Source organism: Macaca fascicularis, chromosome 19, assembly GCF_037993035.2.
Source record: "Macaca fascicularis isolate 582-1 chromosome 19, T2T-MFA8v1.1".
Classification (NCBI taxonomy): Eukaryota; Metazoa; Chordata; class Mammalia; order Primates; family Cercopithecidae; genus Macaca; species Macaca fascicularis.
In genome coordinates this window covers 18638376-18659818 of record NC_088393.1, presented here as the reverse complement: position 1 = coordinate 18659818, position 21443 = coordinate 18638376, and the positions used below count along the sequence as shown (strand labels likewise).

General features: G+C 56.2%; 1 protein-coding gene and 1 long non-coding RNA gene across 2 annotated transcripts; both read left to right on the top strand.

Annotated features, from left to right (window-relative positions):
• The first annotated feature begins 235 nt into the window (after nucleotides 1–235).
• On the top strand, nucleotides 236–6557 carry LOC141409220 (uncharacterized). Its single transcript, XR_012428553.1, has 2 exons — nucleotides 236–511; nucleotides 5662–6557. It is a non-coding gene; the product is annotated as an uncharacterized lncRNA (long non-coding RNA).
• Nucleotides 6558–12078: 5521 nt separating this feature from the next.
• Nucleotides 12079–13961, top strand: JUND (JunD proto-oncogene, AP-1 transcription factor subunit). The gene has a single exon (XM_065535225.1). The coding sequence runs from the start codon at nucleotides 12218–12220 to the stop codon at nucleotides 13265–13267; it is 1050 nt and encodes a 349-aa protein (XP_065391297.1). The 5' UTR covers nucleotides 12079–12217; the 3' UTR covers nucleotides 13268–13961.
• Nucleotides 13962–21443: the final 7482 nt, after the last annotated feature.

Here is a 21443-nt window from a genome sequence, read left to right as displayed (position 1 = left end):
AAGGCCTGCCCCTGGGAGTAAGGGGAATTCTGGTGGCGGACACCCTTCCCCATCCCCGGTTCAGGGCCCCGGCGGGGAAGGAGTTAAGCACGCGCCGTCCCTTCCCCCCAGCTCTGCATTTAATTAGCAGTCCGGTGGGGCGGCCTCGCCGGGCGGGTGGGGGAAAGGGAGGGAGGGGGTGGAGAGGAGATCGGGGGAGACGGGAGGGAGGAGAAGGAGATGGAAGAGGGGAGGAGAAGCTGAAGAAGGAGGGGAAGTGAGAGGAGGGGATTGAAGGACGGGAGGAGAGGAGCGGGCGGGGGAACCAGCCCGGGAATCACAGCCCGCCTCGCAGGTGCCCCCGCGCCAGCCTGTTTCTTGGGGTGGAGTCCCCTCCCACACCCCCTTTTCAAGGCGGAGCCCAGCGCCCACACTAAATGTCAACTCTCCCCATTATCCGGTTGAGGAAACTGAGGCCATGCAGAGGTGGTGATGTGCCAGGTCGCAGCTCGGGGCAAACGTTTATTCGCAGGTATTTGCGCAATGGAAAACAAGCCCAAACCAGCACCAGGTCGTCGGGCGACCAGGAGGAGCCGGGAGGGGGCGGCAGTGTGGGACGCACGCTGGCGGGCTTAGCACCAGCCAGGCCACGCCCGTTCCCGTGCCTCAATTTCCCTCTCTGCACAGCTCCCAGTAAACTGCTTGCAGGGCCGGCCGCCCCCGCCCCCATCCCCGCGGCCTCCAGCGCCGCGTGGGGTGGGGGCCGGGCGGCCGAAGCCTCCGCGTCTACGCAGCACCAAATAGCCCTGACGTCGGCGCTGACGCCACCCGCCAGCTCGCGGCGGGGTCCGGCAGCCCCGGGAAATTAACTCTTCCACTGCTAAGGACAGCGCCCCTCCCCCTGAATTCTTCCTCCCCCTTCCATTAGGGGAGGGGCCGCACGCCTAGGACCCAGCAGCTGGGCGAGGCCGGAGGCCTCGACCAGCCTCCAGGCCTCTGCCCGCGCCGTTCCCACCGCCTGGAATGCGCCTCCCGCCCCTACCCAACCCCGTGTTTACTGCGACTTCCCTCCCTTCGGCCTGGCCCTGACCCCTCGGGGCAGGGCGTGTCCCTGTCTGGCTGCTAGTCCCGGCCCGGGGTGGGGTCCTCTCTCCCCAGCAACTGGCTGTTTCCAACTCAGTGGCTTTCCCCCCATTTTTCATTTGAGAACCATCGAAGACCAGGGAACTTTTGGACGTCACCTGGCCAGGGACTGAACGGCGCCGGCCCAGCTCCTGGGACTCCCCGCCCCCACCCCTGTACGGAGGGGGGTGCCCAGTCTCCCGGCGGCGGAGAGGACCCCGCAGGCCCCGCCCTGCCCCAGGGGAAGTGAGAATAGGGCGCCCACCCCCGCATTTTCGCCACTTCCTCCCCGGGAGAGCTAGAGGCGAGGAGCAGGGGGGGTGGCGGGAGGAAGGGGATGCGGGGGCAGCGGGAGGCGGGAAGGCGTGGGAGTTGAGGGAATCGTCCTCGGGTGCAGCAGGCGGGCGGGGGTTCTCTCCACTAATAATCATTGTGTAGCGCTTAAGGGCCCCATGTGCACGGCCTTTGGTACCACTCTGACAACTTTGGGGTCCCCCAAAGTTGCTCCTTCTTTGGGGTCCCTTCTGAATCAACGCGGACCCTGCCGGTGTCTTCCCATCCCCGCAGCCTGGGGCAGCCGTCTTCTCTCCACCCTCTCTGCCGCCTGCCTTGCCCCCAGTTCCATCTACTCCCCAGCTAGGGGCCCAGATCCCTTCCGCTGGCTGGGGGCCAGGTCTAGCGCCCCTCTGCACCAGTCCGGACCCCTAAACTCGTTCCGGGAGCCCCCAGTCCTGGTGCAGAAATGCAGCCCACGGTGTGCAGGGCCAACTGGCTTCGAATCTGCCTTCCACATACTGAAGCCTTTCTTGGTTGACAGCCTCAGTTTGTCCATCCGATAAAAGGGGACAAAGCGTATCTACATGGCTCAGGCCTGTAATCTCAGCACTTTGGGAGGCCGAGACGGACGGATTACTTGAGGTCAGGAGTTCCAGACCAGCCTGGCCAACATGGTGAAATCCCGTCTGTACAAAAATACAAAAATTAGCCGGGCGTGGTGGCCCATGCCTGTAATCCCAGCTACTCAGGAGGCTGAGGCAGGAGAATCACTTGAATCCGGGAGGTGGAGGCTGCAGTGAGCCGAGATGGCGCCATTGCACTCCAGCCTGGGTGATAGAGCAAGACTCCGTCTTAAAAAAAAAAAAAAAAAAAAAAAAAAGCATGCCTGGAGAATGGGTTTCTCATCTTGGCAGCATGAATACTTATGCTCATTCGTTAATTCATCCATTCATTATTTCACAAACTCATCCATTATGCTACTTACTGCATTCATTCCTTTACTCATTCACTCATTCATTGATTCAAACGCCACAGACAGCCTGGGAGGGCGGCGAGCCACAGGGGCCCACATCTCAGTGTGGACAGACTCAGGGGCCCACAGGACCGTGGGTGGGGACAGCCCCAAGGCTGCAAATAAACGTTTTTCCTGAGCTGCATCCTGGCATGTCACCAAACCAAAACGAAGCCTCCCCAGAGAGGCCCCCGTGGGGTCCCCTGCCCAAGAGGCAGCTGCCTGCCACCTCCCCCACCCCTCCCCATTCAGGCACTACCCTACCCTCAGTCTGTCAGTGGGGAAATGGCTCAGTACCTAGAAAAGCCACGAGTATGTGGTCGGATGCAGGCGAAACCCACACATCATGGTGGGGGGCGGGGGCACCTACAATAATGGGTTCCATGTTAACAAATCAACACACATTCCTCAAGCGCCTACTGTGTGCTGGGACCCACGGGACTGGAGCATCCGCCAAGTGGGTCCCTGTGGCCCCTCCTGCCCTTCTGCTTGGGGCTTCCCTGCCTTTGATAAGACTCAGACATTCGAGGTCCAGCCCCAGCCCTGAATGTTCCTGAGGCGGGAATGCCTGACTTTGCTCTCATTTCATAGTTTTTTGGTTTCCTTCTATTTATAGCAAGAGAAACTGGTTTTCCATTCTTGGTGGTGACATGAAGGTTCCCCTTTGAAATATATTTACTGAAGTAAAAACAGAAAAGGGGGCCAACTTAAAGGAAAATCGTGAGACCAACCTGCAGCATGCTTCTGTAATGACCTTGCTTCCAGTCCCCCAGAACATCACCTCCAGGCGGTGAGGCCCCACCTGCCCAGCACACAGCGGGCACCCAGTAGAGCATGGTCACCGGGCGCAGTGCCTCACATCTATAGCCCCAGAACTTTCGGAGGTCGAGGCAGGCAGATCACTTGAGGTCAGGAGTTCCAGACCAGCCTGGCCAACATGGAGAAACCCCGTCTCTACTAAAACTACAAAAATTAGTCGGTGTGGTGGCAGGTGCCTGTAATCCCAGCTACTCTGGTGGCTGAGGCACAAGAATCGCTTGAATGCGGGAGGCAGAGGTTGCAGTGAGCTGAGAACGCACCACTGCACACCAGCCTGGGAGACAGAGTAACACTGTCTCCACAAAAAAAAAAAAAAAAAAAGGCATTGTTGAATCGATGAATGATGGTATGTGAGTTTGGTCCAAAACAACCAAGAAAGAGACAAAAAACCAAACCAACTTTTTTTTTTTTTTTTGAGACAGGGTCTCACTCTGTTGCCCAGGCTGGAGTGCAGTGGCGCGATCTAACCTTACTGCAACCTCTGCCTCCCAGGTTCAAGTGATTCTCCTGCCTTGGCCTCCCGAGTAGCTAGGATTACAGGCACGCACCACCACACCCAGCTAATTTTTGTATTTTTAGTAGAGATGGGGTTTCACCATGTTGGCCAGGCTGCTCTTGATCTCCTCACCTTGTGATCCACCCGCCTTGGCCTCCCAACCAGCTAATTTGGGTTCTTGCTATGTTGCCCAGGCTGCTCTTGAACTTCTGGGCTCATGAGATCCATCTGAAACCCAAAGGGCTGGGATTACAAGCATGAGCCACCCTGCTCAGACTACAAACCAATTTATCTTTTTTTTTTTTTTTTTTTTTTTTGAGACAGAATCTCGATCTGTCGCCCAGGCTGGAGTGCAGAGGCGCGATCTCGGCTCACTGCAAGCTCCGCCTCCCGGGTTCACACCATTCTCTTGCCTCAGCCTCCCGAGTAGCTGGGACTACAGGTGCCCGCCACCACGCCTGGCTAATTTTTTTTTTTTTTTTGTATTTTTAGTAGAGACGGGTTTTCATCATGTTAGCCAGGATGGTCTCGATCTCCTGACCTTGTGATCCACCTGCCCCGGCCTCCCAAAGTGGTGGGATTACAGGCATGAGCTACCGCGTCCGGCCTCTTTTTTTTTTTTTTTTTTTAAGAGACAGGGGTATTGTTACGTTGACCAGGTTGGTCTTGAATGCTTGGCTTCAAGCAATCCTCCTGCCTCAGCCTCCCAAAGTGCTAAGATTACAGGGATAAGCCACTTTGCCTGGCCCAAACCAATTTCTGAAGTTGGGCTAAAGAAAGCAAATTCACCACCCTCTGATTCCCAAACCCTCTGGTTTTCCAATATCTACCTGTGAAATGGCCTAACCCAGGCCTAGGCATATAGGAAGTGCACATTAAATGCATGCTGGATAAGTACAGGGGTCCTGCCTGTCCTAGGGTGGAGTAGGAGGGTAAGTGGTATGGGAAGTTCTTTTCTCTTTGTGCTATAAGAGGCTTTGGAGACTGATTCTAGATGGTCAATCAGCAAACACTTGACTGAACCATTCTTCTAGGCCTGCCCAGTTAGTAAAAATGGTCATAAAGCTGGCAGAGCCAGGTTCAATCTGGTTCCATCAATGCTGAAGGGAGGCTGACTGTGCCTCAGTTTCCTCATCTGTAAAATGGTTTTGTGAGGCAGGATGGATCCGGTGCCAGTCCAGAGGGCAGGGCCTGGGTCCCCTCCGAGAGGCTGGGCAGACACCTGCGCTGGACTGGGGACAGACTGTGTTTCCTGCTCCTGGAGAGGGCGGAAGCCTGGCAGGAGGGGAACAGAGAGGCCTCAGCCTTCTCGGGTAACTTGATCCTCAGGAATGTTTGGGCCAGACAGCGCCCCCAGCCCGAGTCTGGCGCCCGGCCCCCGACCGCCCTCCGGGGGTCCCCATCGGGGCACTTTCCCTGCAAGCCCCGCCCCTACCAGCCCAAGGGTCCTAAGCGCCGGTTTAGAATCCTCACAAGCCCCACCTCCCCGCTGTGGGGTCTTGAGTGCCTGGCTCCACCTCATCCCTGCGGTTGCCTGCTTAACTCGTTTTTCTTTGGGGCTTTCCGATTTATCAAGGTGATTTTTGGTTTCTGGGTGTTCAACTAAGACTAAAAATTAAACTGCAGCCTCAACTTACCCGGGCCCAAGTGATCCTCCCACCTCACCCTCCCAAGTAGCTGGGACCACAGGCATGTACCACCATGCCCAGCTAACTTTTTTATTTTTGTAGAGAAGAGGTCTCGCTAGATTGCTCAGGCTGGTCTCAAACTCCTGGGCTCAAGCGACCCTCCCGCCTCGGCCTCCCAATGTGCTGGGATTACTGGCGTGAGCCACTGTGCCCGGCCTGCAGGTTGCTATAAACAAGAAATCTCTTTGCGCTTTGGAAGGACTACAGCCGCAGCGATTCAAACCCCGGTGGCAGCGCAGCGTCAAGTTCCGTTTCTGTTTGGAGCGCAGGGTTCTCTCTGGCCTGGCCTGTACGACTCTGGGCACGTCGCCTGCCCCCTCCAGACACTGTCCTGAGAAGTGGGATAACGTCCCTCGCCACTGGTGGAGCTGCTGCTGGGATAAAGGTGAAAATGCAGAGTCCGGGACCAAGCCCTATTGTTGCCCCAACCTCATCTGCAACTTTCACTGCCTTGGAGACAAATCCCTCCGGAGCAGAGGTGGAGGCCTCGGCACTCCCCTTCTCTTCCTTTGGCACTCACTGGCTTCCCAATCCAGTCCCACCTGCCTCCCCACCTTCTAGAAATGTGTCCAGCTGGCTCCTGTCCTGGGGCCTTTGAACTGGCTGTTCCTACTACCGGAACACTCTGATCCCCCAGTATTTGGCAATTAGGTCCAGCTTGTCTGTCATTTGGTGTTACATCCTGGGCCACCCCTCCCAGATTACCCGACTCTAAAATATCAGCCCCCTCCATTACCATCTATGGCGGGGACACCATTGATTCTCCTGAAAACTGCGCTGCTCTGGCTCTCCCTTGGTGTGGGGGGCTACAAAGGTGCAGATGTTGGTCTCATTCATGTGTGCCCTTTCCCCTGGCTTACTGTAGGTGCTCAATCAGTGTATGTGGAGTGAATGAAAGAAAGTTCTCTCTAGTTAATTGCGTGGGACTAGCTGATGGAATTAGACACTCCATGCCCATATGTCCAAAGTGGCTTCAGATCTGCCCCTGAGGAACTCCCATTCTGGGAGGACAGAGCTGGACCAACAGGTGCTGTAGGTTCAGGGCTGGGACCAATGGAAGGACAGGAATGGGGTGTCCGGGAGAGCTCTCTGGCTGGGAGAAGGAAGGAGAGGGTGGGAAAGGGAATTGAGGCGGAGCAACAGAAAACGTAAAGAAAAAGAAAAAGGGGGCCGGGCGCGGTGGCTCACGCCTGTAATCCCAGCACTTTGGGAGGCCGAGGCGGGCGGATCACAAGGTCAGGAGATTGAGACCACGGTGAAACCCCGTCTCTACTAAAAATACAAAAAATTAGCCGGGCGCGGTTGTGGGCGCCTGTAGTCCCAGCTACTCGGGAGGCTGAGGCAGGAGAATGGCGTGAACCCGGGAGGCGGAGCCTGCAGTGAGCCGAGATCGCGCCATTGCACTCCAGCCTGGGCTGGGCGACAGAGCGAGACTCCGTCTCAAAAAAAAAAAAAAAAAAAAAGAAAAAGAAAAAGGGAGGCTGGGTGCAGTGGCTCAAGCCTGTAATCCCAGCACTTCGGGAAGCTGAGGCAGGCGGATCATGAGGTCAGGCATTCAAGACCAGCCTGACCAACATCGTGAAACCCTGTCTCTACCAAAAAATACAAAAAAATTAGCCGGGTGTGTTGGCGTCTGCCTGTAATCCCAGCTACTTAGGGAGGCTGAGGCAGGAAAATTGCTTGAACCCGGGAGGGAGAGGTTGCAGTGAGCCAAGATCAAACCACTGCACTCCAGCCTGGGCGACAGAGTGAGACTCCATCTCAAAAAAAAAAAAAAAAAAAAAAAAAAGGAGCCCTTGGGGGTGGCAAAGGCAGCTTCACACACTTAGGGGCCAGAAGAGGCCTTCCCCATCCTGCCCTGAAGACCTCTCCATCCCCTTCTATGGAGGAGACAGAACAAGACACAGATGGGGGACAGACAGGTCTTAGCCAGATGGAGAGGATCGATGGCAGTCCTAGGGGACATGGTCAGGAAGGGTTTCTTGGAGAAGGGGGCACTGGTGGTGGGTTTTGAAGGATGAATAGGAGTTCACCAAGAGTGTAAGGGTATTCCAAGATGAGAGAACTCAAAACCAAAGAACTGAAGTTACGTTCGGCCAAATAATACAAGCATAGAAAGCATTTATTGACCCCTTACTATTTTTTTCTTTCTTTCTTTTTTTTTTTTTTTGAGATGGAGTCTCACTCTGTTGCCCAGGCTGGAGTGCAGTGGCGCGATCTCAACTCACCGCAACCTCCTACTACTGGGTTCAAGTGATTCTCCTGCCTCAGCCTCCCGAGTAGCTGGGACTACAGGCGCGCGCCACCGTGCTCAGCTAATTTTTGTATTTTTAGTAGAGACAGGGTTTCACTATGTTGGCCAGGCTGGTCTCGAACTCCTGACCTTGTGATCTGTCCGCCTCAGCCTCCCAAAGTGCTAAGATTACAGGCGTGAGCCACTGCACCTGGCCTGACCCCTTACTATTTCTTCAAATCCAATAAAAATCGCAATACTCCACAAAGTAGGTAGGCTTATTTGCTCAATTTTCATGAAGGAAAACAGGCTCCAAGAGGTAACAGGCCTCTGCATCTCACCTGCCTTCCTCCAGGAAAGTGCTCCACTCAGCTCAGGCTGTCTCAGCCCACAATTAACCAGATCATCCCCCCAGCTGCCAAGGCTGAGGCCCAAGGTCAGGGCAGGGCCTCTGTAGGCTGCCCACTCACCCTCCTGCCTCAGGGAGAGGCATAAGCCCATCTCCTCCACTCTGGCCCCACTGCACGGGGCCCAGAGACGGGTTCCCAGGGAAGGGCTGGCTACAGGTCTGGGGGCTGGATCTTGTCCCACTAGGAATCTCTTTGTCCAGGGTAGAACCTGGGCCAGAGAGCACAGAGACCCACGGATCTGAGTATGTATCTATGTGTGTGTACCTGTGTCTGTCCATACAACACAAATATGGACACACACAGGTGCACATACATACACTCCAATAGGCAGACAGACACCTTCCTAACCTATCTAGAGACAAAACAAACCCACAGCCCCAGTTCCCTGAGGTGCACACACAGACATACACTCCAATAGGCAGACAGACACCTTCCTAACCCATCTAGAGACAAAACAAACCCACAGCCCCAGTTCCCTGCCCTGGCAATTCGGATCCCAGGCCTGCCAGGCCAGGTCTTTATTATTATTATTATTATTATTATTATTTAGGCAGAGTTTCGCTCTTGTTGCCCAGGCTGGAGTGCAATGGCGCAGTCTCGGCTCATCGAAACCTCCAGCTCCTGGGTTCAAGCGATTCTCCTGCCTCAGCCTCCCAAGTAGCTGGGATTACAGGCATGCGCCACCATGCCTGGCTAATTTTGTATTTTTAGTAGAGATGGGGTTTCTCCATGTTGGTCAGGCTGGTCTTGAACTCCCTAACTCAGGTGATCCGCCTGCCTTGGCCTCCCCAAGTGCTGAGATTACAGGCGTGAGCCACCGCGCCCAGCCTATTATTATTATTATTATTGAGACGGATTCTCACTCTGTTGCCCAGGCTGGAGTGCAATAGCACAATCTTGGCTCACTGCAGCCTCCATATCCCAGGTTCAAGCAACTCCCCTGCCTCAGCCTCCCCAGCAGTAGGGACTAAAGGTGTGTGCCGCCATGCCCAGCTAATTTTTGTATTTTTAGTAGAGATGGGGTTTCACCATGTTGGATAGGATGGTCTTGATCTCCTGACCTCGTGATCCACCGCCTTGGCCTCCCAAAGTGCTGGGATTACAGGAGTGAGCCACCATGCCCGGCCAGGTCTTTTTTATTATTATTATTATTTTGAGACAGAGTCTTGCTCTGTTGGCCAGGCTGGAGTGCAGTGGCATGATTTCAGCTCACTGCAACCTCCATCTCCTGGGTTCAAGTGATTCTCCTGACTTTCTCCAGAGCAGCTGGGATTACAGGTGCGCTCCCCACGCCTGGCTAACTTTTGTATTTTTAGTAGAGACAGGGTTTTGCCATATTGGCCAGGCTAGTCTTGAACTCCTGACCTCAGATGATTTGCCCGCCTCAGCCTCCCAAAGTGCTGATTACAGGTGTGAGCCACCTCGCCCAGCCTATTATTTTTTTTCTTTTCTTTTTTTTTTTTTGAGATGCAGTCTCTGTTGCCCAGGCTGGAGTGCAATGGTGCAATCTCAGCTCACTGCAACCTCTGCCTCCCAGGTTCAAGTGATTCTCCTGCCTTAGCCTCCTGAGTAGCTGGGATTACAGGCACCTACCACTACGCCTGGCTAATTTTTTTTTTCTTTCTTTTGAGACAGAGTCTTGCTGTGTTGCCCAGGCTGGAGTGCAGTGGCACAATCTTGGATCACTGCAAGCTCCGCCTCCCAGGTTCACGCCATTCTCCTGCCTCAGCCTCCCGAGTAGCTGGGACTACAGGTGCCCACCACCACACCCGGCTAATTTTTTTTTTTTTTGTATTTTTCAGTAGAGACGGGGTTTCACCGTGTTAACCAGGATGGTCTGGATCTCCTGACCACGTGATCCGCCTGCCTCGGCCTCCCAAAGTGCTGGGATTACAGGCGTGAGCCACCGCGCCCAGCCTAATTCATTTTCAATAGAGACAGGGTTTCACCATGTTAGTCAGGCTGGTCTCAAACTCCTGACCTCAGATGCCTGCTTCAGCCTTCCAAAGTGCTGGGATTACAGGCAAGAGCCACCGCGCGACCAACAGGCCACCTCTCTTGGCGATGAGGACAGCCTCCCCTATGGCCTTCATGCCCCAGGGCCCAGCTGGAGGCAGAGCCAGGTGAGTAAGGACAGTAGAAAAGGAGTAACGAATGCCCACTGGCCAGGCAGACAAACTGAGGCTAGAGACCACCCACACAAGCAACCTTTTGTTGCATTCGCCTTTTTTATTTTTATTTTTTGAGACTGGAGTCTCACTCTGTCTCCCAGGCTGGAGTGCAGTGGCACAATCTCAGCTCACTGCAACCTCTGCCTCCCGGGATCAAGCGATTCTCATGTCTCAGCCTCCTGAGTAGCTGGGATTACAGGTGCACACCACCACACCCGGTTAATTTTTGTATTTTTGGTACAGATGGAGTTTCACCATTTCGGCCAGGCTGGTCTTGAACTCCTGACCTCAAGTGAGCTGCCTGCCTCGGCCTTCCAAGGTGCTGGGATTACACGCATGAGCCACCACACCCAGCCCGGCATTCACCTTTAATACCGAGTATCCATTCTATATTAGGCTGTGTCAGCAGGCTCAGCATAGGCAATGTCCCTGACCTTAAGGGTCTATGGTCCACTCCATCATTCTGGTAGATTCAGAGTCTACAATAAAGGAATAAAGTCTGGGGGTGGGGCACTTCCTGAAGTCTTTGCCCTGGGGGAAGGGAGTACCACGCAGAGGGCATAGCACGTGCAAAGGCCCAGAGGTAGGATTAGTCCTGCAACTGGGAGGCCAAGGATCAGAGAGAGGGAGGGGAAGGTCAGGGAAAGGAGGGTGTGAGCTCCATCCAGACAGAGGTGGGGAGCTGGAGGGGTGCATGCAGAGGCTGTAGGTCAGATCCAGAAGTCCTAAGGATCCCTTGTGAGTATTGGTGGGGTGGGTCCATCTCTCCTCCCTCACACCCCCTTCCCAGCCAGTCTTAATAGTGGCCCATTAAGCCCTAACAGCCATGATAGTGGTAACAAGCAGGTAATAATTATAGCCGGCATTCCTGCCTCATCAGCCCAGCCCCTGGAGTTGGGCACCCTCGCCCAGGACATCACAGCCCTGGCAGACCTGGGGTTAAAACGTAGGCGGCGGAAAGAAGGGGCTACGCAGGGGCCTGGACTCCCAGGTTCTAGGGTTCTAAGGGTGGATGAGAGCTCAGGCCTAGTCACAGCCCTGGCCCTGCTGTGACTCCTAGCTAACTCTCGGGGGATGGTCACTCCACCTCTCTGAGCCCAGTTTCCCATCTGTAAAGGCAGGAAGTCGGACTCCTGATTCTACAACGCACTCAGTGAAAACGATCGGGATCCAAGCGCTTCCAGCAACTTCTGGCGACCCTCCTCTCCCCTCCCCGGTCTCTCCCTGAGCAATCACACGCGGAGTGGAAGGAGGGAGGGAAGGAGGGAGGGTGGGGAACGCAGACCTGCCCCACACCCCCGGCGAGCCCCCGGACACAGCCCCACCAGGCCTCCAGCCCCAAGTCCGCACAAAGCCCCTCCAGAAGGCGCGCTAGGGGAGGCGCTGGCAGCACAGCAGAGCAGGAGGCGCCAAGGAGTTATTTATCCATGCGGGACCCCATCCCCCTCCAGTCCCCGGAGGCCGGCACCGCCCCCGCCCCCGCCCCCGCCCCCGCCCGGCCGGGGCCCCACGCGCGGACACGGGGCGGGGCTTCGGGGAGGGCAGGCGCCTGGTGGCCCGGGCCCATCACGCCACCCGGGACGTGCCTTGGCGGAGGCGGCGCCGGGGAGATCGGTCGTACACAGCGGTCCCGAGGCGGGGTGACCCGGCCCGGGCGCGCGACCCGCCCCCATGACGTCAACCCACAAGGCAGCGCGCTGTTGTGCCGTTTACCGCGCGTCGCCGCGGCAACGACTGCCGGGCGGGCGTCGGTGGCTTGGCCCCGCCCCTCCATGCAAATGAGCGACGTCACCCGCACCCAATGGCGAACGGGGGCGGTGAGCTCATCGCGCCGAGCCGAGGCTATAAGAGGGCGCACGAGCGGCGCGGCGCAGGAGCCGCCGCCAGCGGAGGGCCGGGCGCAGCGGCCGCGGCCGGGGCGGGCGCAGGGCCGAGCGGACGGGGGGGACGCGGGCCCCCCGGGAGGCCGCGGCCACTCCCCCCCGGGCCGGCGCGGCGGGGGAGGCGGAGGATGGAAACACCCTTCTACGGCGATGAGGCGCTGAGCGGCCTGGGCGGCGGCGCCAGTGGCAGCGGCGGCAGCTTCGCGTCCCCGGGCCGCCTGTTCTCCGGGGCGCCCCCGACGGCCGCGGCCGGCAGCATGATGAAGAAGGACGCGCTGACGCTGAGCCTGAGTGAGCAGGTGGCGGCGGCGCTGAAGCCTGCGGCCGCACCGCCTCCAACCCCCCTGCGCGCCGACGGCGCCCCCAGCGCGGCACCCCCCGACGGCCTGCTCGCCTCTCCCGACCTGGGGCTGCTGAAGCTGGCCTCCCCTGAGCTCGAGCGCCTCATCATCCAGTCCAACGGGCTGGTCACCACCACGCCGACGAGCACACAGTTCATCTACCCGAAGGTGGCGGCCAGCGAGGAGCAGGAGTTCGCCGAGGGCTTCGTCAAGGCCCTGGAGGATTTACACAAGCAGAACCAGCTTGGTGCGGGCGCGGCCGCCGCTGCCGCCGCCGCCGCCGCCGCCGCCGGGGGGCCCTCGGGCACGGCCACGGGCTCCGCGCCCCCCGGCGAGCTGGCCCCGGCGGCGGCCGCGCCCGAGGCGCCCGTCTACGCGAACCTGAGTAGCTACGCGGGCGGCGCCGGGGGCGCGGGGGGCGCCGCGACGGTCGCCTTCGCTGCCGAACCCGTGCCCTTCCCGCCGCCGCCACCCCCGGGTGCGCTGGGGCCGCCGCGCCTGGCTGCGCTCAAGGACGAGCCACAGACGGTGCCCGACGTGCCGAGCTTCGGCGAGAGCCCGCCGCTGTCGCCCATCGACATGGACACGCAGGAGCGCATCAAGGCGGAGCGCAAGCGGCTGCGCAACCGCATCGCCGCCTCCAAGTGCCGCAAGCGCAAGCTGGAGCGCATCTCGCGCCTGGAGGAGAAAGTGAAGACCCTTAAGAGCCAGAACACGGAGCTGGCGTCCACAGCGAGCCTGCTGCGCGAGCAGGTGGCGCAGCTCAAGCAGAAAGTCCTCAGCCACGTCAACAGCGGCTGCCAGCTGCTGCCCCAGCACCAGGTGCCCGCGTACTGAGTCCGCGCGCGGGGCGCATGCGCGGCCACCCTCCCCGAGGGGCGGGCTCGCGGGGGGGTGTCGTGGGCGCCCCGGACTTGGAGAGGGTGCCGCCCTGGGGACCCCCCCTTCCCCCGAGTGTGCCGAGGAACTCAGAGAGGGCGCGGCCCCTGGGGATCCCCCCCGAGGGTGCCCAGGACTCGGAAGGGGCGCCCCGGACTCGACAAGCTGGACCCCCTGCTCCCGGGGGGGCGAGCGCATGACCCCCCGCCCTCGCGCTGCCTCTGTCCCCCGCGCGGCCGCCCTGTGTTGCACAAACCCGCGCGTCTCGGCTGCCACCTTGTACACCGCGCAGCGGAAGGGGGCTCCGAGGGGGCGCAGCCTCAAACCCTGCCTTTCCTTTCCTTTTACTTTTTTTTTTTTTTCCTTTGGAAGAGAGAAGAACAGAGTGTTCGATTCTGCCCTATTTATGTTTCTACTCGGGAACAAACGTTGGTTGTGTGTGTGTGTGTTTTCTTGTGTTGGTTTTTTAAAGAAATGGGAAGAAGAAAAAAAAATTCTCCGCCCCTTTCCTCGATCTCGCTTCCCCCTTCGGTTCTTTCGACCGGTCCCCCCTCCCTTTTCTGTTTTGTTTTGTTTTGCTACGAGTCCACATTCCTGTTTGTAATCCTTGGTTCGCCCGGTTTTCTGTTTTCAGTAAAGTCTCGTTACGCCAGCTCGGCTCTCCGCCTCCTTCTTCCCCCGCCGGGGCCTGGCGGGCTGGGCGGGGCCTGGCCCGCTTCCCCCCCCACACCCCCGCCTCTCTCTCCTCTCTCTGCCCCCAGCTCCTCCCCTTGTTGGGAGCGAGCTGAGAGCGGACGTCCGAGACGGGCCCGCACATCTGGCGCGCAGCGAGCGCCCTCTAGACGCGCCTGGGCGCGGGGCCGGCTGATGTCGAGGTTGGGGAAGGGTCTTGGGGTCTTTGACCTGCGTTTGGAACTAGCTAATGCCCCCTTGCCTTTCGGGAAGGAGAGATTTCGAGGTGGAAAGGGCACAGCCCCAGCCCAAGGCAGGAAGGAAGAGGCAGATACTTACTGAACTTTTTAATCTTTTGGGCCTTGGTTTGCCTGTCTGTAAAATGGGGAGAACAGTAAAAAAAAACTTGCCCCATAAAGTTGTGATGATTAAGAAAGTTTATATTTACAGAGCATTGCTTGGCTTACAGTGTAGGCTTTTATTCTCGTTTGGTGGATGGACCCAGTACCAGGAGGAAGGTGGCACAGGTGGGATCTGACTGACCCAAGAGGTCTGCCTCCAGGACTGGGATTTTCCAAAGAGCTCCCTGAAGTTCGCTCCTCCTCCTCCTCCCAACATCCTACTCCCCACTTTGAGGAAACCTAAGGTTCAGAGAGGTTGAGCAACTGCCTTGACACCACACAGCCTTTTAAGGAGACTGTGCAGAGACACTCCAACCTTGGACTCCTCACTTCCAGAGCCTTGATCCAGGCTTCCTGCTTCTCCTGCCTGCTCTGCCCTTTGCTGTTAAGACCCTGCCCCTTGGGCTTCCGACTCATCGGGGGCCCTGAGGGATGTGAATATTAGTGGCCGAGGTTACACACCAAGTAGGGCTGGTGGCCATGTGTACCTAGCCAGCCCTGTTAGGGAGGGCCACTGAATTGTACCCATTTTACAAATGAAGAAACTTACAGAGAATGGCCACTGTCCCTTGGTCATGGAGAAAGGACTTGCCACCAAGTTATGTTGGGGTTGGTTTGCTTGAGACAGAGTCTCGCTGTCGCCCAGGCTGGAGTGCAGTGGCGCCATCTAGGCTCACTGCAAGCTCCGCCTCCCGGGTTCATGCCATTCTCCTGCCTCAGCCTCCCGAGTAGCTGGGACTACAGGTGCCTGCCACCATGCCTGGCTAATTTTTTGTATTTTTAGTAGATACGGGGTTTCACCGTGTTAACCAGGATGGTCTCGATCTCCTGACCTCGTTATCCACTGCCTCGGCCTCCCGAAGTGCTGGGATTTCAGGCGTGAGCTACTGTGCCAGGCCAACACCCCTGTTAAATGGCAGAGCAGAGATTCAAACCCAGACGTCTTGCCTGCCCGCCTGCCCGCAAGTGGTCTAAGGCAAGAGGCCTCTGAGGAGCCCTGCAGAGAGGTACTTTTTTTTTGTTTTCTTTCTCTTTTCTTTCTTTTTTTTTTTTTTTTTTTTGAGACTGAGTCTTCCTCTGTGTCGCCCAGGCTGGAAATAGTCTGATCTTAGCTTACCGCAACCTCTGCCTCCCAGGTTCAAGCGATTCTTTTGCCTCAGCCTCTTGATTAGCTGGGATGACAGGCGCCCGCCACCATGCCCAGCTAAATTTTTTTTTTGTATTTTTAGTAGAGACAGGGTTTCACCATGTTGCCCAGGCTGGTCTTGAACTCCTGACCTCAGGTGATCCACCCATCTCAGCTTCCCAAAGTGCTGGGATTACAGGCGTGAGCCACTGTGTCCTACAAGGTTTTTTTTTTTTTCTTTACGAGATGAGGTCTTGCTCTGTTGCCCCGGCCAGAGTGCAGTGGCGAGACAACAGCTCACTGCGCCTTGACCTCCCAGGCTCAACTGATCCTCCTGCCTCACCTCAGCTTCCCAAGTAGGTGGGACCACAGGTGCATGCCACCATGCCCTGCTAATTTTTAAATAATTTTTTTGTAGAGATGGGATCTATGTTGCCCAGGCTGGTTTTAAACTCCTGTGCTCAAGTGATTCTCCAACCTCGGTCTCCCAAAATGCTGGGACTATAGGTGTGAGCCACTGCTCTTTTTTTTTTTTTTTTTTTTGAGACAGGGTCTCACTCTGTCACTCAGGCTAGAGTGCAGTGGTGCAATCTCGGCTCACTGTAACCTCCGCCTCCTGGGTTCAAGCGACTCTCCTGCCTCAGCCACCAAAGTAGCTGGGATTGCAGGCATTTGCCATCACGCCTGGCTAATTTTTGAATTATTAGTAGAGACAGGGTTTTGCCATATTGGTCAGGCTGGTCTCAAACTCCTGGGCTCAAGCGATCTGCCCGCCTCGGCCTCCCAAAGTGCTGGGATTATAGACGTGAGCCACCGCGCCCAGTCTCCCCAGCATTCATTGACACCTAGTAGATGGAGGCCAGCACTCCAGTCTGACAGGGGAGTCAGGCAGGCATGAGCTGTGATGCGAAGGGCTTTTTCTAAATCACAGATCTGACTCCCTACTTGAAAACTTTCTGGGAAAAGTCCTGACTGTACCAGTCCCTGGGCTGGCCAGTGTCTCCTTTCAGGAACTTCTCCACCCAAATTCCCAATATCTTGCCCTGCTGACCTCAGGGTCTTTGCATGGCTGCAGCTGTAGTTCTGTGCCAGCTACTCTTCCCCCAGTCATCCAGCCGAGTGCCACCTCCCAGCCTCAGCTGCACAGTCCTTGGAAACCTGTCCCCAGTAGCCCTCAGGCTGGGCCAGCACCTTTCTGGGCTCCCACCGCCTCCAGTTGCACTGAGAACTCCCAGTTTATGTTTAGCTGGTTGACAGCACAGAAGGGAACTGTTCTGATGAAACATTCAAAGGATGAGCCGGGCGCAGTGGCTCACGCCTGTAATCCCGGCACTTTGGGAGGCCGCAGCCCGCGGATCATTGGGGTCAGGAGTTTGAGACCAGCCTGGCCCACATGGTGAAATCCCGTCTCTACTAAAACTACAAAAATCAGCTGGGCGTGGTAGCATGCACCTGTAGTCCCAGCTACTCAGGAGGCTGAGGCACAAGAATCGCTTAAACCTGGGGAGGTGGGCGTTGCAGTGAGCCGAGATGGCACCACCGCACTTCAGCCTGGGCAACAGAGCGAGACTTCATCTCAAAAAACAGACAAAGGATTTAAACCCCATCCAACTGCCATCTGACACGTCCCTGATTTTGTCCAAAGTCACACCCACAGTATAGAGAAGATTTTGGAGAGGGTGGTCTTTGCAGGGGGGGGCCAGACATTCCTGCTGGTTCTTGTCCTGGCAACCCCCAGCAGCTCCCCAGGGAAGTCAGGCGGAGGCTTCTGGGCCAGGCTGGCTTTGGCTGGAGCCAGCTGCACTGAGTCCAAGGTGCGTGTCAGCCTCGGCCCAGCCAGCGGTGACTCATGCTGGGCCCCAGCCCAGCCCCAGGAGGTGACCCAGGACAGCGGCCTGACTTCCCCTTACAGGGCTGTGGCTCAGGGTCAGTGCCCACTTTTGCCAGGCCCGGTGGTGATCCCAAGAGACATCAAGTCCAGTCCCACCCCAAGGAGCCCGCAGTCTCAGAGCCAGACCCCAGATATCGGTCAGAACCCTGACGGGCCCGTTGCACCTCCTTTTTGGTTCCTTCCCATCTACGTATTTTATACCCCCAAATTCTTTGAGTTGTTTGTATCCTCAGGCCTGGGGCAAATTCCAGCATACAGTAGGTGCTCAGAAAATGCCCATGGGATGAAAGACCAAAGCTGCCTCTAGGTACATGGAGGGGGAGATTTGGGATTTCCTCTGTGCTGAGAACGCTTTCTACTCAGGATAAGCAGGTGTAGGTAGCAACTACCATGACCTTTGGCGCTGTCCTGCATCCTGTTCCCCAACCTCTGGCTGTGCCTTCTAGAATCCCCTCCCCCCAAGAGGTGGCAGGGATTGGCCAGAACTTGGCTTTGAGTCACAAAGCTGCTGCGGCACCAGGGCTCCAAGACTGGCCTTTCAGACTGCTGGGTTCAGCTTCAGGGGCAGGTGAGTGGGGCTGGTGGCTTTGGGGGCGGGTGAGTGGGACTGGTGGCTTTGGGGGCGGGTGAGTGGGGCTGGTGGCTTTGGGGGTGGGTGAGTGGGGCTGGTGGAGGGCTTGTGTGTGAGGGTTCGTGGGGGACCCTGTCATTTTCCTCTGGCCCCCAGTGCCTTTGGAGCCCTTCTGGGTGACTCCAAACGATGGATCAGGGCCCCTCAGATCAGGGGCTCCAGGGACCTCCAAAGCCTTGATGGTGGATTTGTTCACCCGTGATGGGGGACATCCTGGAGAGTCTGTTATGTCTCTTTATTATTTTTTAAAATAGAGATATTTTGCCCAGGCTGTCTTCAAACTCTTGGGCTCCAGCGATCCTCCCACCTTGGCCCCCCACAGTGCTCGGATTACAGGCAGTAGCCACTGTGCCCAGTCAAGCCTGTCGTGTCTCTTTGGGAACCTGAGGATGGTGATCTTACTTCTTGTGACAGATAGGGAAATTGAGGCTCAGAGGGGTTTACTCAAAGTTACAGAGCCAGTCGCTCGGCTTCTGTGTCCAGGGGGCCCCTATTCCTTCTTATCCCCCACAATCCCGTTTCTCACCCCTTCTGGTTGAGTTCCTCTGAAGAGCTGTACTGTTTGGTTGATGTAACCTCAGCCCCTGGAATGGGCCCATTCGGCTCCCAAAGCTGCTGTCTCCAAGTTCTTTTTTTTTTTTTTTTTTTTTGAGATGGAGTCTTGCTCTGTCACCCAGGCTGGAGTGCAGTAGCACGATCTCGGCTCACTGTAACCTCCGCCCTCCCAGGTTCAAGTGAGTCTCCTGCCTCAGTCAGGAGTTTGAGACTAGCCTGACCAATATGGTCAAACCCCATCTCTACTAAAAATACAAAAATTAGGCCGGGCGCAGTGGCTTACGCCTGTAATCCCAGCATTTTGGGAGGCCGAGGCGGGCAGATCACCTGTAGTCAGGAGTTCGAGACCAGCCTGACCAACATGGAGAAACCCCGTCTCTACTAAAAATACAAAATTAGCCAGGTGTGGTGGTGCATGCCTGTAATCCCAGCTACTCAGGAGGCTGAGGCAGAAGAATCACTTGAACCCAGAGGCAGAGGTTGCAGAGAGCCAGGATGGTGCCATTACACCCCAGCCTGGGCAACAAAAACAAAATTCCGTCTCAAAAAGAATAATATTATTAATAATAATTAGGCCAGGCGTGGTGGCTCGTGCCTGTAATCCTAGCACTTTGGGAGGCCGAGGCAGGCGGATCACTTGAGGTCAGGGGTTCGAGACCAGTCTGGTCAACATGGCAAAACCCTGTCTCTTTACTAAAAATACAAAAGCTAGCCAAGTGTGGTGGCGGGTGCCTGTAATCCCAGCTACTCAGGAGGCTAAGACAGGAGAATCACCTTGAACCGGGGAGGTGGAGGTTGCAGTGAGCCAAGATGGTGACACCACCTCAGCCTGGGCAACAGAGCAAGATTCTGTCTCAAAAAAATAAAAATAATAATAAATAAATAGGCCGGGCGCGGTGGCTCAAGCCTGTAATCCCAGCACTTTGGGAGGCCGAGACGGGTGGATCACGAGGTCAGGAGATCGAGACCATCCTGGCTAACACGGTGAAACCCCATCTCTACTAAAAAATACAAAAAAAACTAGCCGGGCGAAGTGGCGGGTGCCTGTAGTCCCAGCTACTCGGTAGGCTGAGGCAGGAGAATGGCGTGAACCCGAGAGGAGGAGCTTGCAGTGAGCTGAGATCCGGCCACTGCACTCCAGCCTGGGTGACAGAGCAAGACTCCGTCTCAAAAAAAAAAAAAATAAAAAATAAAATAAATAAATAAATAAATAAATATATGTGTGTCAATTATCCATGCGTTGCCTCTTGTCTCCGAATGGACCCTTTCAATATGTGATAAAGGAATTTCTTTCGTTATGTCTCCTTTAAAGCAATCACAATGCTCGGCCGTGTGCAGTGGCTCATGCCTGTAATCCCAGCACTTTGGGAGGCTGAGGTGGGCGGATATCGAGGTCAGGAGATCGAGACCATCCTGGCTAACATGGTGAAACCCTGTCTCTACTAAAAATACAAAAAATTAGCCGGGCATGGTGGTGGGTGCCTGTAGTCCCAGCTACTCAGGAGGCTGAGGCAGGAGAATGGCATGAACCCGGGAAGCGGAGCTTGCAGTGAGCCGAGATGGTGACAGTGCACTCCAGCCTGGGTGACAGAGCGAGACTTCGTCTCAAAAAAAAAAAAAAAAAAAAGTGATCACAATGCCAAGAATTATCAATAGAGGGCGCTGGTGAGGCATTAGGGATAGAGGTGTGAAGACACCAGGTGAAGCCTGCCAGAGCCCTGGGTCCAGAACGTGGTCCTGCAACTTCGCAGTCTTGACCTGGTAAAAGCCTTTCTGCAGCCCTCTTACACACAAAAAACAGAGGCCCCAAGGCCAGGCGCGGTGGCTCATGCCTGTAATCCCAGCACTTTGGGAGGCCAAGGTGGGTGGATCACCTGAGGTCAGGAATTTGAGACCAGCCTGACCAATATGATGAAACCCCATCTGTACTAAAAATACAAAAATTAGCTGGGCGTGGTGGTGGGTGCCTGTAATCCCAGCTATCCAGGAGGTTGAGGCAGGAGAATCGTTTGAACCCGGGAGGAGGAGGTTGCAGTGAAGGGAGATTGCGCCACAGCACTCCAGCCTGGGCGACAAGAATGAAACTCAAAAGGGAAAAAAAAAAAAGGCCGGGTGCAGTGGCTCATGAGTGCCTGTAATCCCAGCACTTTGGGAGGCCGAAGCAGGCAAATCGCCTGAGATCAGGAGTTGGAGACCAGCCTGGCCAACATGGTGAAACCCTGTCCCTCCAAACAAACAAACAAACAAACAAACAAAAATTAGATGGGTGTGGTGGTTCATGCCTGTAATCCCAGCTACTTGGGAGGCTGAGGCAGGAGAATCGCTTGAACCTGGGAGGCAGAGGTTGCAGTGAGCCAACATCGTGCATGCCACTGCACTCCAGCCTGGGTGACAGAGTGAGACTCTGTCTAAAAAATCGTAAATAATAATAATAATAAAAGAACAGAGCCCCCACGGGGGGTCATACACATTGAAGGTTTCCCGCCCCCACAACAGCTAGGTTTCCAGTGCACATCCACGGCACCAACTGTTGATAACCTGTTCTCACATCTGCACCCTGGAGGGTGGGCCTCTTGCTTGTTCGGCAGCTCCAGACCAGCTCTGGCTTGGTTGATCAAGCAATTATCTCCGTTACATGTCAGGCGGGACCATACTTTCTCCAAGGAAGTCTGAATTCTCTCCAGATTTGCCCCTTTTTTGGGGATTCTCCCTCAGCCCTAAAGTACCACATAGAGTTTCCTTTTTTTTTTTTTTTTTTGAGACTGAGTTTTGCTCAGTTGCCGAGGCTGGAGTGCAATGGTGTGATCTCAGCTCACTATACCCTCTGCCTACCAGGTTCAACAGATTCTCCCGCGTCA

Excerpts from the sequence above, each read along its gene's own strand:
- JUND (XM_065535225.1), top strand. The coding sequence starts at position 12,218 with ATGGAAACACCCTTCTACGGCGATGAGGCGCTGAGCGGCCTGGGCGGC.